The 14,946-nt window shown below is 36.9% G+C and overlaps 1 protein-coding gene across 23 annotated transcripts in view; it reads left to right on the forward strand.

The window, feature by feature from the left end:
- Positions 1 to 14,946, forward strand: part of PLEKHA5 (pleckstrin homology domain containing A5) — a 159,186-nt gene that overhangs the window by 108,027 nt on the left and 36,213 nt on the right. For all 23 annotated transcript variants that reach the window (XR_009964391.1, XR_009964392.1, XM_062616761.1 and 20 more), the window contains exons 8-11: positions 560 to 660; positions 1,618 to 1,733; positions 8,378 to 8,845; positions 13,908 to 14,376. Coding sequence is in view for 21 of the 23 variants with exons in the window: in XM_062616761.1 (XP_062472745.1) it covers positions 560 to 660; positions 1,618 to 1,733; positions 8,378 to 8,845; positions 13,908 to 14,376 (1,154 nt within the window). In the remaining 2 variants the exon portion in view is untranslated. The remainder of the gene's footprint in view (positions 1 to 559; positions 661 to 1,617; positions 1,734 to 8,377; positions 8,846 to 13,907; positions 14,377 to 14,946) is intronic.

A 14,946-nucleotide genomic window follows, 5' to 3' on the forward strand; every position in this document is an offset into this window, starting at 1 on the left:
TGGATAGCAGGTATTGTTCTTGTCACTGAATTAGAGACTTACTTCCATCTGCTTTTCAGGTTTGAAGTCATATGCAGGTAAGAGCACTGATCCCCAGAAAAACCTTAGGCATAATGTTTTCATAGTGGTTTCCATAAGGCATATTCCAGAAGGTAGCTCACATGTTTAAACTTCTACAGAACTACCACACTCAGGAGGGTTTTTTATATATGTCCATCTTGGGGAAGAGTTGAAGGTGGCCGTATTCTGATGGCCCAGATTTCACAGAGCTTAGCAGGGTTTTGGGGTGCACCCTTTGTGTCATACGCGTTCTGCGGCATGTGTTGGCAAAGAGGGGCTGCATAATTTATTGCTCTTGTGGTCTGCAGACTTCTGAGACTGCATACAGACACCTATGAAACAAAACAGTCTGGCTTTCTGATTCTCATGAATTTTTTACTGAGGTCATCTTATTAGTGTTCTTGTGGTGTTAAAATACAGAATTTCACTGAAGTGTCTGTGTACAGGTGTTATGTGTCAAAACACATTGTTTCTCTAATCAAGGACTATACATTCACAGATGAGAAAGAAGAAGGAATACTAGGTAGCATACTTCTACCTAGTTTTCAGATATCTGTGCTTTCTGCTGAGGACCATATTAACCGTAAATATGCCTTTAAGGTAAGCGAATCAATTTTTCAGTTTAATTTTATGTCAGAACTCATTTTACTGAGTTATTATGCAAAATAATATTATTATTTTACATAATATTTAAAATTAAATAATAATAGATTGACAACCAGCTTCTGAAAATTATTTTTGCGTAATATGCTAGCAGAGGATTCAAGTATTTAGCCTGATGCAAATATAGGTATAATTACTAGTATAAGAAAATGAGTGAGTGTCACTTAGTAGTCTTTTATTTTTAGTTCATGGGTCTTAAATACTGTGTGGTGCTTTAGAATAGTAGACTGCCTCTGCAGCTGGACTTATTCCGCTAATGAAAGTTCTTTAATTATTTAGATACAAAGTATCTTTACATATAAGTAAAAGGAAGGTTTTATTATCTCTTAAATCATAACATTTCATGAATCATTTGGGGTGTTTCACAGCTAATCTTTTTAATCATTATATAGATCACTCTACTAAATATTTTCTCCTTACTTCTTTTTTCCTGTTTTTGTTGTTTTATGAGCTCCTTTTGGCTCTTCTTTTAGCCTCCTAAGTGATGCATCATTTATTTACTATGGTAAGTACAGATTAAAAGTTACTGTATCATTCAAATGATAAAAAAAATGAAAAAAGCTATGTCAAAATCTTACTTATAATAATCATATTAATTTGCATCAATGGATAGTCAAGGTAGTTTTTAATAGATTGAAGAAATTTAAGGGCTTTTTATTCAGTGTATTAATGAAGAAGAAGCTATGATTAAAAATTATAGGCAATTATTTTAAAAATATGAATGCAGTGACATAGAAACACCGAAGTATTCCTTCCAGTATTTCTTCTGGTAATATGATTGGCAGAATTTTTACTATAGAAAATATTAGAGTGATTATACAGTAACATTATTTGCTTCTTTTCTTTTACAGAATCTTAAATTTTTATTGCAATGACCATGTCATTTCCAATCAGGCAGCTCATCCAAACATGAGGACCTATTATTTCTGCACAGATACAGGGAAGGAAATGGAGTTGTGGATGAAAGCCATGACAGATGCTGCACTTGTGCAGACAGAGCCTGTGAAAAGGTAGTGTGGATTGACAAAACAGTGGCACAATGAATTTCTTTCTCATATTTAGTTTGTTTTATTTAAATGAAAAGGTGTACCTTTAAAAATTGGCTGAAGTAATTTCTCCTTACATTGAAGACACCTTACTAACATAACAATGTTGGATAAAATTTTGAAGTAGCAAAAGTAATCTAAGTTCTGTTCTGAATAGGGATGCCTTGAGTGTAAGGGGCTGGAAGCAGAAAAAAGACTGCTTCCTTTAGCCAGTGGCATCAAAAGAAATGGAATGACAAATACTATGTGCAGGCATGTTTGACTTCCTCTGCACTCCTGACTGAATAGAAATAGCAGCTCAGCTGGTGGTGGCCTTGGGCCTAAACCTGTCATTAAGTCTCAACAACTGTAGTTTCCAGCTAAATTAAACAATTGTACCTATGGGCAACCTGTGAGGAGTCATTCTTCATCAGCATTAAGCTGTTGTCAAATTTATATCTACCTGATCTGGAGCCTTATCCTTTATGTATTCATGTATTGTCAGTGAAAAGCAAGTTATTGCTGGAAATCTTGTGTTCTCAGAAACTGAATATTGTCTGCTGCTGTCTATCCAGTAAGAACTGTTTTCTCTCTGAATGTGGTCCCTTGTGTCAGCTCCATGGCATCTATAACGGAAAACTCATCAATCGATAATTTAAAAGCTTGTTATTGACAGCACAGAAGTTATTGCTGAGGGCTGCAGTCACTTACCTGTTCACTCCTGCTATAATGGAGCTAAATGAATGACAGCAATGCTGAGAAACTTTGATGAGAGGACACCTTCGTAGTAGAAAACAATGTGGGGAAAAAAAGTGTATCTCAGTCTGACAGTGTATCCTTAAGTGTTATCTTCATAGAATCAGCTAGGTTGGAAAAGGCCTTTAAGATCATCAACCATTACCCCAGGACTGCCAAGGCCACTACAAAACCATGTCACAAAAGGCCTCATCTACACAGTTTTTTGAACACCTCCAGGGACAGTGACCACCACTTCCATGGGCTGCCTGTGCCAATGCCTGATCACCCTCTCTGTGAAGAAATTTTTCCCAATATCCAGTCTAAACCTTCCTTGGCTCAGCTTGAGGCCATTAGATCTCTTGACCTATTGCTTGTTACCTGGGAGAACAGACCAGCATCTCCTTTCTTTCCATCCTTTTTTCAGGTAGCTCTAGAGAGTGATAAGGTCTCCCCTGAGCTTTCTCTTCTCCAGGCTAAACAACCCTGGTTCCCTCAGCTGTGCTTCCTAAGACTTGTGCTCTAGGCCCTATCTTCATAGCGTCTCCCCTAAGAGTCAGTGCCCTATGGAAGATACTTAGTAAATTATGTAGACAGACATTACATTATTGTGATGTTTCTTTTAACATAAGAAGCAATTTAAAATGTTAATGTAAATAACCACTGTTTTGTGCAGTTGATGAATACAACTGTACAGTCATGCTTACTGCCTCAGAGCCTGTGGACACATGGTGAGCTCACACTGGTACCCAGTGCAGCTTTGCAGGCTAGTCATCCTTCTAGGTTGCATTGCCATGGCTCTTCTAACAAGACGGTCAGTATAGGCCACTGCTGTGAAAGGTGTTCCAGCCTCCCAAAATGCTCGGTCGTGCATTCAATTCATAGCCCACTCTTTGAGCTGTAGTGCCTGTTCCAGCACTGATGTCTGCCTTTTGGGTGTTCAGCAGTATATAGACAAATGGTGGGGATCCCTAATGCAGCTCAGCTTACCTAACATGTTTCATCCAACTATACCCGCACCTGCAGTCTGCCTTCTCATTGCTTCAGGTGCCAGTCTTACTCCTTGGTGAATGGGTGTAGCACATGAAAGAAGTGGGAAAGCCCTCAGCAGCAAAATCAGTAGTTCTCTGCTTGGATATCACAGGCAGAACAGGCTTGCCAACAGCCAAAGCAGTGTCAGAAAAGCAACGAAAAGTGACTTAAGTAACACCATCTTGGTGGTTTAATTCAGGCAAGGAACCTTAGAACAAACCAGAAGTAAATGTGACCTCTTTGAAAAGTTTGTCAGTAGTCTTGAAATAATTACTTGAGAGAAAATACATTTCAAGACCAGTGTAGTCTCAAAGCTTTCATGTCTGTTAGCAATAATAAGGTAGAAAATCCTTTAGACATTTGTTTTCTAAAGAATCCATCTTTTGGCTGTTAAACCAGTTCTTAACAATGTAGCAGGATGTGATCTTATCCAGAAGAAATACTAGTTCTTCTCTGTAAAAAATAAAAATAAAAAAATCTGTTAAGTATTAAGTATTTTATTACCTCATCTCTAAGTAACCTAAACTTTGGCATGCACATAGCTCTAAGCATAAATGATTTTGCTTCAGTCAAATTCAGCCAATGCCTTTGTTTTTTCAGGTTTTTTTTCTGGAGGTTCTAACATGATACCGAATACAGCTTTCTAACAGACTAGAAACTTACAATACAATAGCTAGAGTTATTAAGAAATTACTCCCTTAAATATTTATGCAAGCTGATGTTGAGCCACTCTTTAGTGCTTGTTAATATAAATAACCTGATGATAACTTAAAGTATAGTATAGTATGGTTTTACAGTATAGTTCTTTAAACCTGGTAGTCAAGGTGCTTCATTGCTTATGATACTCTGGAAATCCAAACCCAGCAGTCTGTTAAATTGAACGTTTCAGCATTAAATAATTTCAGAGCTAGAGTCTATTTTTCTGAAGATACTAGTTCCTTGGAGAAAAAAAAAAAAAAAGGAATATTTAAAATGTGAAGTTGTGGCTTGTTTTCCTGGTTTTCCAGGAACTATTCTTGCTTTCCACATACAGTAAGCCACATAACACAGAAATGAGACATTGAGGTGAGAAAATAAAAATGTAGCCATTTCTTTTTGAAGTGATCTGCAGTAAAAGCAGAAAAACATCTTACATATAACTGCAGGGAAGGGCAGATAATACTTGGTCCTGTTGACTTAACTGTAATTACACCTTTCTGAACATTTTTGTTTTACCTAGATAGTGAATTCAAGTTTAATAATATACCGAGAGACCTATCATAATAATTGAACACAAACACTTTAGTTAGTAAGGAACTATTTAAGCTTATGACTCAAAATATGAGCTGAAACAGCCTCTCTGGATTAGCAAAACATCTTGCTCATTCCATGCTGTATCACTGCAGACCACAGTTAAGTTATATCTGATTATTGATTGCGCGCTAATACCGCCAACATACTGATTTATTATTTTACTCTAAATGATGATTACTCTTCCATGTTTGAGCATCATTTTTCTATCCTTTCACTGTCAGCCGTGTCTGCTAGGGCCTTTGTTTCTTCTGAGTGATGCAGCATGTACTAGGAAAAGACTATTTTTTTTTCCCCTCCTTCTAATGTAGTTACTTTCCCTAAGCAGCATAAGCTAGGCTGCCAAAAAAGCACTTGTTAGCATAGCGACATCCACAGCGGGGGTTTATTGATGTCATGGTGCTTGGAAAAGATGGCTTTTTCAAGTGCCTCTGCCAAGCTTTGTTAAATCACAGTCCTCATACCCTTAAATCATGATATTTAATTACATGCCCCCACCTGACCCTTTTAAAATTATTTATTTATGTATTTATTTATGTATATAAAGCAGCAGAAAATAGTACTTTTCCTGTAGTATTTTTCCATACGTATTAAGCTTGATTGGTTGTGGAAATATATAAATTGTATTCGGTATATGCTAAATCAGTGTATCAGTATCATTCCTCATTCTCTTCATCTTCTCCCTCACATGGCAACAAAATACCCTTCAAGTCTTGTTGAATGTGTCTTTGAGGGTTAGATACAAATATGGAGCTAAATACAGAGCTGGATTTATGTTTTTTCACATTTATCTGTTAGTTTCTGGTTATTCTTTCCCATTTGGATCCTTTGCTGTGGAAAGAGATCTTACTCACATGGAGTTGTCTGATTTGGTAAACAAAGTTAAAGGAGAGCCCAGAAGTCTGTTTGGATGTCAGTCATTCAGCCTCTACACCATCACAAAGAAGGTCAAATAGACGTGCTTATCTGTGCTGTGTATAACCATAGTAACAAGTAATACAGCACAGAGATTGCACAAAAAAACAGTATAGTGATTTTGATTTTTAATTAGCACAGACAGTGGAAAGTAATGTAATAGTGTAAATTGAAAACTGTGCCAAGTCTTGACTTTGCTACATATCTGATGACTGTCCTTAGAGATGCCACTCTCTCTGCACCAGAGATTTTCCATGTGTAGAATGGCAACTGCTTCTCTACTGTAAAGCGCCTTGAGAAAAATTGATATCATGAGCTATATAAGGTGTAGGTGGTACTATTGAGGCATGTTGCATATATTAATGCCCAAGTTTAGAATTATTTGTAAGGTAGTCCTTACATTTATTTGTAAATTCTTGAGCACTGGCTGAAAACTGAAATTTTAATACCAACACTCTAGGAGTTAATAACTATGGGGAATGAAGTTTTCCATTCACTTTCTTGTTCAGGGAAATCCTTCAGTTTGTGGTAGAACAGCAGGGAGTACAGTTTCGAGGTGGGAGGGGGGGGTAAGCAGGTCTTTTTTTCGTAATCTTGAGAAGGAACATAGGCAGAAATATTTGGTCTTGGGAACAGAGAACACCTCACTCTTGAATAGTGTATTTTATAGATGTAATGTTTTAGTTCGCGATATTTGTGACGTGTACGCTTTCATGTCAGCAGCTAAGGCATAATCACTGAAAGAGGAGGACCATTTTGAGCTACTTATATTAATAGAGTGAAGTTTGGAGGATTTCTGTAGCATTATTAAGTATCGAGCAGAGGATGGGATCATCACAACTATGTCAGGAAGAGGCATGGGGATTAAAAATAACACCCCTTGTTAACATGCAAAGTGCACGAGCCTTTCATTCTAATTGATATATACTATGCAGAGGACTTTGACATCTTACGATTTCTGACTCACAGGTTTAAAATGGTATACTTGTCAAGGCAGGAATCTCTGGATTTTTTTCATACCGTGGAGGATTCATAGCAAGCGTAGGGTGTTAATGGGAGTTACATTTAAAATTAAGTGTCCAGTATTACTAGCAGTAGGTAGTATTTTGTAAGGGCCTTACAGTTTTCAGTCTTTGTATATTTGCTGGGGTTGTGTCCCAGGTAATTGTTGGCCTGCTGGGAATTTATGGCTTAAATAACCTGTTGGGGAAGTGTACGCATGTTGGACATTTAAGCCTCTTGTTCAAGACAGGGTAAGGAAAAATACTTACCACTTTGTATGTAGTTAGTTTGCTTGGAGTTAGAGTCTTTTTCAGAGGAGCAGTTGTACCTGTGCTCTTGGGCAGCTGTATAGGTAACAGCCTTTTTACACACGGATTAGGCACTTGAACTGGACACAGTTATAAAGATGAATAATGCATTTGCAAAAACAGATGCAAAACAATGTGAAAGGTTAATTTGAAATAATCTCATATTCTTGGTTTGGTTTTATACAGAGATATAATCTTAAAGAATTATATCTCTTACTTTAATTATGTCCTGTACCAGAAAATGTTGTTTGAAACATTCTAGGGGTTTGGTTTTTGGTGGGGTTTTTTTTTGGTTTTTTGTTTGTTTGTTTGGGTGTTTTTGTGGTGGTTGTTGTTGTTGGTTGGTTGGTTCTGGTTTTGGTTTTTCCTAGGTAAAAATGAGGGGGAGAAGGGGAAAGTCACTGATCTGTGTGTTCAGTTCATGTGCCAGTATGGAAAAACGATACAGGTTCTTGATACTCTGAAATTTTAAAAAGAGGATAACTGAAAGAACTGCGTATATTGAGTACTTATGTAAGTACTGTAAAGCAGTAACTGTTCTAAAAATACCATTATTTTTGTGGTATGGTTCGCTAAGTCAGCAGCCATTTTCCCCCCTTAAAATTAAGGAAGCCACAGTTATTTTCCACAAAATGTTTGCCAGCCAAAGTGATAATATACCAGAGAAACCTAATTGATGCCAGTGACCATGGAAAGTTGTTTGCTTTCTTCAAAGGCGCTCATTATATGTTAAATTCAGCAGTAATGTGAATCACAGGCTGGTCAGCAGTGTAATCTGCTACCATTTTTAAAGATGGCTTTAAAAATCATCTGATTTTCATGCTGTTGACATCTGGAAGCTGTAGCTGTTGGAACATCACTGAATATTTTTACTCTTTGAATGTCCAGCCCTCTAGGAACTGAACATCCAGTTTTACAGACTTTGGCTTCATTTCCTCTTGTGCACATTTTTTCTAGGGGGTTAATTGGAAATTGGCTTTAAAAAGTTCACCCATGTTGTAAATAATTTTAAAATAACAAAGAAATTGAGAAGCCTGGAAGAAAAAATACTCACACTCTCCAATTAAAAAAAACCCAAACAAACAAAAAGCCAAACCAGCCAAAACTCCACCACCCCAAACCAAAACCAAAACCACCACCACCAAAAAAAAAAACCCAACCTGTCTTGGTTATTGTGAAAATACAACCTGCGTTTTTCCCTTGAAGAGAAAATTTGGTGTAAAATATCTGTACCAGGGATTCACTGAAATAATCCTGGTAAACATCAATATATTCATTTTCAATTTTTATCCCTATTTTTAATGAATGTTTTGTTGATATTATAGCTTGTCCTATATTCCTTTCCAGAATAGAGAAGTTAACCACTGAAAATACATCACCTCGAGAGGCAAATAATATTTCAAACCATCGGGTGCTAATTAAGCCAGAGGCACACAATAACCAGAAAAATAAAGAAGTGAACAAAAATGAAGAGAAGAAAGCTTTGGAAGCTGAAAAATACGGATTCCAGAAAGTTGGGCAAGATAAGCCATTAACAAAAATTAACAGTGTAAAGCTAAATCCTCTGGCATCCGAATACAGGACTTTACCCATAAGCACAATTCAGGCTGGACACTTCAGACCAGTTCATTTGAATGGGTCTGAGAATAAAGCTGTTGGGCTTGTCCTGGCAGATGCTGGAGATGGAGGTCACCACAATGTGGTTCAGTCACATATGGAGTCTGAACGAGTTATGCAGAGAACTAATTCAATGCTGCAGTTGGAACAGTGGATTAAAATACAAAGAGGGAAAGGACAAGAGGAGGAAACAAGAGGGTAAGTACTATGTAATAAATACTTTTGTTTTTTTTTCCTAGGCTTTCTAGCAAGAAAGGACTGAAACTTGTATCCTGGTTAGATTCTTTAGGTTCTTTTCTCTATTACATAAATATGTAATTCATTGTTCTCTGTAAGAAGTGCCTGGATGACTGCTTGGAACAGATTTATTACAATTTCTTTTTTTATTAACATTTGATTATTAATAAATTTATCAATATTAATAACTTAATAATGGCCAGGAACCCTTTTTGGGTGTTACAGATTTCTCTTTCCTAGCAGAGAGGAGGTGTCATCCATCATAACAATTCTTTTTCCTCTTAAAATCTGTTCTTGAAATTGCCCTGTGGTCTGCATTTTTGTTCACAAATTCTTGTAATAATATTTTGTTTAAAATTCTTCAAAATTATTGCAGAGAGCTTTTAAACTTTAAACAAGCTTTAATTGAAGAGAGTGAAGCTTTACCTAAGAGTAACTCATAGAGATCTAACTAACATGGTGATTAGAGCTTCTCACCTCATGAAATCAAACACCTCTCAGTTCTGAGTTCCAGTGCTTATTCCTGAAGCTTTAAAATCATGTGTGAATGATGGACAATATTGAAGCTTGTACCAATAGCAGTTTCTTTGTTTGACAAGAGTAGTAGGTGCGTTTCTTCCAGGCTGGCTTATTAGATACAAGCAATTCTAGGAGTAAAATACAAAAGTTCTTAATATTGCTTTAGATAGGAAGTATGGAGATGATATCACAGGAGATGTTTTGAAGAGCTGAAATGAGGGAGTTTGCATATAGATAGCTAACAGGACAAGGAGCTTAAGACAGACCCACTTTCAGAAAATGTGTTTTCCACAAATTAAAAGATCTGCGGGTTGAGGGCTTTACATTTTTTGCAGGAATTTGAAAATTTTACATCAGTTTGACTTACACTTGCCAAAATTCTTTGACCATTTCCTCATTGCTTTCAGTCCTTAATGAAATCTAATGAGGAATTGTTAATGTGCTGTTTCATGAAATACTCAACATATGTAGTTTGATCAAGTTTGAGCTTTCAATACAGGCAGGGTCTTGCAGACTCTGACTTTGATTTTATCATGCGTGCTTGCGTAATGAGAACTGAGAAGGCTGTTTGATGCAATTAGATTTTTTTTAATTTGACTGTAAAGTTTGCAACCAAACAGTAGAAAGTTGAATAGCTGTGCCATTTTTTTTAGTTGGTAACAAGTATAAAGAACCCTAAAATTGATTTCATTGTGGGAATCAAATAAAGGGAAGTACTGTTAACAATATGCTACTAATTAACAATATCTGTTTAATTATTGGCGTATTGATAGTGCAAAGGGTATGCTTCCAAATGCACTTCAGCATAAAGGTTGCAAACTGAAAAAGCATTGGCCTTGAGCTATCTCTCATTTCCTGTGGAAGCAGCCTTGAATAATGATCTAATTCCTAATGTATAGTAATGTCTTTAGAATGTGGTTTCATTTAAATTTAAAATCTTATTTTTATTCAGACTACCAGTTCTGTCTGGAGACAGAGATTTAAGTTGGTGAGTGAGAGCAGAAAGAAGCTCCAGTTTATGTTAAAGCTTAAGGTTGGGGTGAGAGGCTGGTAAGGCTTTTTTGTGGTAAGACCTGTTCAACTCAAATTTCTGAGAAAAGCAGTCTTCACTTAATGGGGAAGAGTTGCTGACTTTTAACAAAGATGCTTTCCACTTCATCTGTCTCTCTGGTGTGTTAGAGAAACCATGGAGGACAAAACTGAGGATCTCCAGTGTCAGACTGAAAAAAAAAAAATAAAAAAATTAGAGCTTTAAGAATACTGAAATGTTATCAAACAGGTTCAATTAAATAACTATATATAAAATAGGAGCTGTTTGCTGTCCTCAGTATGGTATGAAAAGGATTCACTGGTAAAACTAGTAATTTTTTTAGAGGAACAGGCTGACCCCTGAGTAGTTTGCCTGAGAAATTAATGCCAGCAGTGTAGTTCTTAATTCTTTAAGCTGTTATCAGCCATTTCCATGGATCTAGACATCTAGTTTTGCAAGAGCCAAGCAAATAAGCACAGCTGATGCCTTGGGGAAGAAAAACCTTTTTTTAAGCCAAAAATAAAATTGTTATTTTTTAATGAAAATTAAATCATTCCACCTCAGTATCATATTATTTAATTTGTTTTGCACAAGTCAGTTACGAATAAATGTTTTCACCAAAAGTGGCTCACTTGAGTGGTCTTTCTAAAATGTAGGAAAATACAGAAGGGGTGTATGGTACCAAGTGCTTTTCGTGGCTGCTAACCCAGGATGTAAGCCTTTGTCTCCCCACCCTGGCCATATAAGCCTCATTCTAAATAATAAATGCCTGCTGTACAGCCCCATCTTTCTGTCTTCACCATGCCAACCTTTGCTTGATTTGCACATGGAAGTTCAGTATTCTGGGCCAGCTGGTATTTGCATTCCTTAAGATGAAGGGCAACTCTGAGGTTTCAGTCTGAAGGCATTTATAACATTGCAGAACTAAGCCCCTAAAGATTTAGCAGCAAAGTTGCTTTCCCAAATAGTCTAACTTGGAAGCCAGAACCAGAAATGCTACCCAACAGTAATCCTAGAGACAATCTCTAAATTAGGTGTCTATAAGGGGTCTGTAAACTCATGTAGAAGCCTTTATTTTTCATATGTGAAGATTTGTAGGAAGCTATTTATGAAAGTTTCAGAAATATTTTGCAACCTCATAGTGTGCATGCCTGCTTGACTGACTACGGCAGTCTTTCCTTGTGTGCAAGGTGGCTATAAGCTGCAGTACTGTCTCGAGTTGCTTTTTGGGTTTGACTAGACTGACTGTCAGCAGGACATTGGTGAATCTGTTTTGAATTTATAAAATGATGTAAAACAAGGCTTAATACTGAGGCAGTTGGGCTTTGTTTGTGTTTACCAATAGAAGATGAGTATGTTATCTTCCTAAATGTTCTAGAATGTAAGTAATTGCATGCAGACTTTAAATTGCTATCTTTACATAGCAAGAAGTTCAGATAGTTTTTCTTGTCCGGGTTGTTTAAAGGAGCCCACAGGATTAGACTGCCTATTTAATTAGTAAAATGGGAGAGGAGCTTCAGTGAGTGAGGTGTATCTAGCTACTGGATATCTTCATGAAAATACCAGGCTTTGCCATACCCATTTGTGAACAGCTAAAATAATACTTTGAAAGTTATAAATTGAACCCAAAGGTGTCTTGGTTGGTTGTTTTTTAAATATGGAGATGGAGAAAAGCCCACCATCATTAACGGTATGTTACATGAAGAAATTTAGAGGTATTTAAGCAGGTTTTGCAACAAAAGAATAGGATTTAGAATCTATTTCCTTTTTTTGTGTATGAAAAGCTGTTCCATCTACAAAATGGGGTTAATACTTCATAATTCTTCGAAAGCTTCAGAAACTGTAGTAGGTTTTGTATGCAAAGCTTTTTATAATAGCTTTCATTTGCAGAATGTTACAGGTGGTTATATTCAGCTTAACTATTTTCAATGAAAAGTAGTTTTCACCATCATCAGTTTCCTTCATAGTTATTCCATAAGGATCTAACATGCATGATGTTAGTTTACCTTGCCATTTGCCCCACACAATTTCTTTAATTGTGGCACTAGGTTGTTCAAAACTATCTTCAGATTCTGGTGCCTGCTGGTGGCACAGATTTTAGTTTAAATGTCTGGGTTGTAGCTAGAAGCTGCTGCCCTCTGATGGCTAAATCAAGTCCAATTTGAGATCAAACTTATCTCTGGGCAAGTATCAATCATCTATATGATCAGTAGCAAAAGGCTTTAAGAGGTGCTCATCTGAATTTTAGATAAGGGTTGAATGAATCAATGTTTATGACCTAGATTTTGTCTTCTGGAAAAAAACAACAAAACAAAAAAACAAAAAAACCCAAAACAATAAATGCTTTGTCATACTTAGTCATGCATTGATACTCAGAATGGAAAATCCTGCATTTTAACTAATGCTGAGAGTTACTGCAGCACTCCAAGATTTCAATGTGGCAACAAATTAAAGAGTAAGCTTTGTGTTCATATCCAAGTTGAAAACCAATATAGTATTACTATCAAACTGAAAACTTTCAGCCTGGAGAAGAGAAGGCTGCATGGAGACGTCATAGCAGCCTTCTAGTATCTGAAGGGAGCCTACAAGGATGCTGGAGAGGGACATCAGGGATTGTAATGATACGACAAGGGGTAATGGGTTAAAACTTAAGCAGGGGAAGTTCAGGTTAGATATAACGAAGAAGTTCTTTACTGTGAGGGTGCTGACGCACTAGAATGGGTTGCCCAAAGAAGTGGTAAATGATCCATCCCTGGCAGTGTTCAAGGCCAGGCTGGACAGAGCTTTGGGCGACATGGTCTAGGGTGAGGCATCCCTGCCCATGGCAGGGGGGTTGTAAGTAGATGATCTTAAGGTCCTTTCCAGCCCAGACCATTTTATGGTACTATGAGTTTGCCTGCTTGTTTTTCTTGAATAGCTGATACAGAATGGTTTGTCCTTGACAATTTCAGAATATAATTTCATTAGAGAGTTACTGGTTTTTTTTTCTGTTAAAAAAAGTCATAACTTTTTATGTCCATTGTAATTGCTCAAGATTTTCGTAGGGGAAGCAACAGGAGGGTTTTTTCACTTTCCAAAAAGAGAACATTTAAAAGGGGCCCATACTGAAACTGTATAGAACTTCAAAGCTTTCAAAACTTTGATCTGTCCAGCATATAGACAAGTGACAAGATTTAGTCTAAACTTGACACTACTAGGCTGTTAGCTGGTAAAGAGATGTAGTATGGATTATACAACCGAGCAGCTAATCAGAGAGAAGATGCAGTTTTGGCTGCTACAGTGCATTCAGTCAGTACAGTTGATGCATTAATTCTTGTCTTAATTTTCTTGCATAACTTTAAAATGACACTTGTAATATTAAAAAAATGTAAGAATTAGCTAGATAAACTTAACCAGCATTGGAAAACTTTATATAGCCATAATATTAATGCTGTCAGCTAATAAAATAAAAATTTGTTTTTTATTTAAAATCAGCATAATCTCGTATCAGACATTACCAAGAAACATGCCAAGCCATCGACCTCAAGCTTTACCTCGGTACCCAGAAGGCTACAGAACACTGCCAAGGAACAGCAAAGCACGGCCAGAGAGCCTCTGCAGCATAACACCATCGGCTTACGACAGAGCCATAGGACCAGTAACAGCCGAAGAAAAACGGAGGTCAATGCGTGATGACACAATGTGGCAGCTCTATGAATGGCAGCAACGTCAGTTTTACAATAAGCAAACAACTCTTACCAGACACAGTACTTTAAGTAGCCCAAAAACTATGATCAATATTTCTGATCAGACAATGCATTCGATTCCCACTTCACCTTCTCATGGTTCAATCGCTGGTTTCCAAGGATATTCCCCACAGCGGACATACAGATCAGAAGTGTCTTCACCTGTGCAAAGGGGAGATATAACTATTGATCGCAGACACAGGGCACATCATACTAAGGTAAAAATACCTTTTTTTTAATAATTAAAAATCTTATTTACAAGGATTTCTAGTAGAAATATGTTGTGCTGTAGTACCCATTTTAGTGTTATTAAGTTACATCACTGTTTTCATGGAGAAAAAAGCATTTAAAAATCTAAAGATAGTAAAGAGGCATTTTTCTAATATGTTAGGTGAAAACATGTTGTCCTACTTTTACTGGCCATGATACCATGTTTCTCTAAAGAAAAGAAAAGGAGTCCAGATGCAAATTCCTCATAATAGTTTGTTGTACTTATAGAAATCTTTCTCCTTTCTAGCTTTCTTACCTGGAACATTAAGAGGACCGAAAATCCCAGATTTCTTTCCATGTGCTGTTTTCCGTTCTTCAGCCACAAGCTTGGCTGCTTTGGGTGCCAGCAGAAAACTGAGTGCACCTATTTCTTTTGATGCCTTTGAGTTATTAGGGCGATCACTAAAGATCAGAGTCTATTTACACACAACATTAGCACTTGACTAGTGTGACTTTGCTGGTCTTCATCAGTGAGAGGAAGACATGGACCAATAAACCTGGCTGCCGTATGTGGCTCT

Source organism: Pezoporus occidentalis, unplaced genomic scaffold (genome assembly GCF_034315485.1).
Source record: "Pezoporus occidentalis ecotype Australia unplaced genomic scaffold, CSIRO_AGI_Poc_V1 ctg19, whole genome shotgun sequence".
Classification (NCBI taxonomy): Eukaryota; Metazoa; Chordata; class Aves; order Psittaciformes; family Psittacidae; genus Pezoporus; species Pezoporus occidentalis.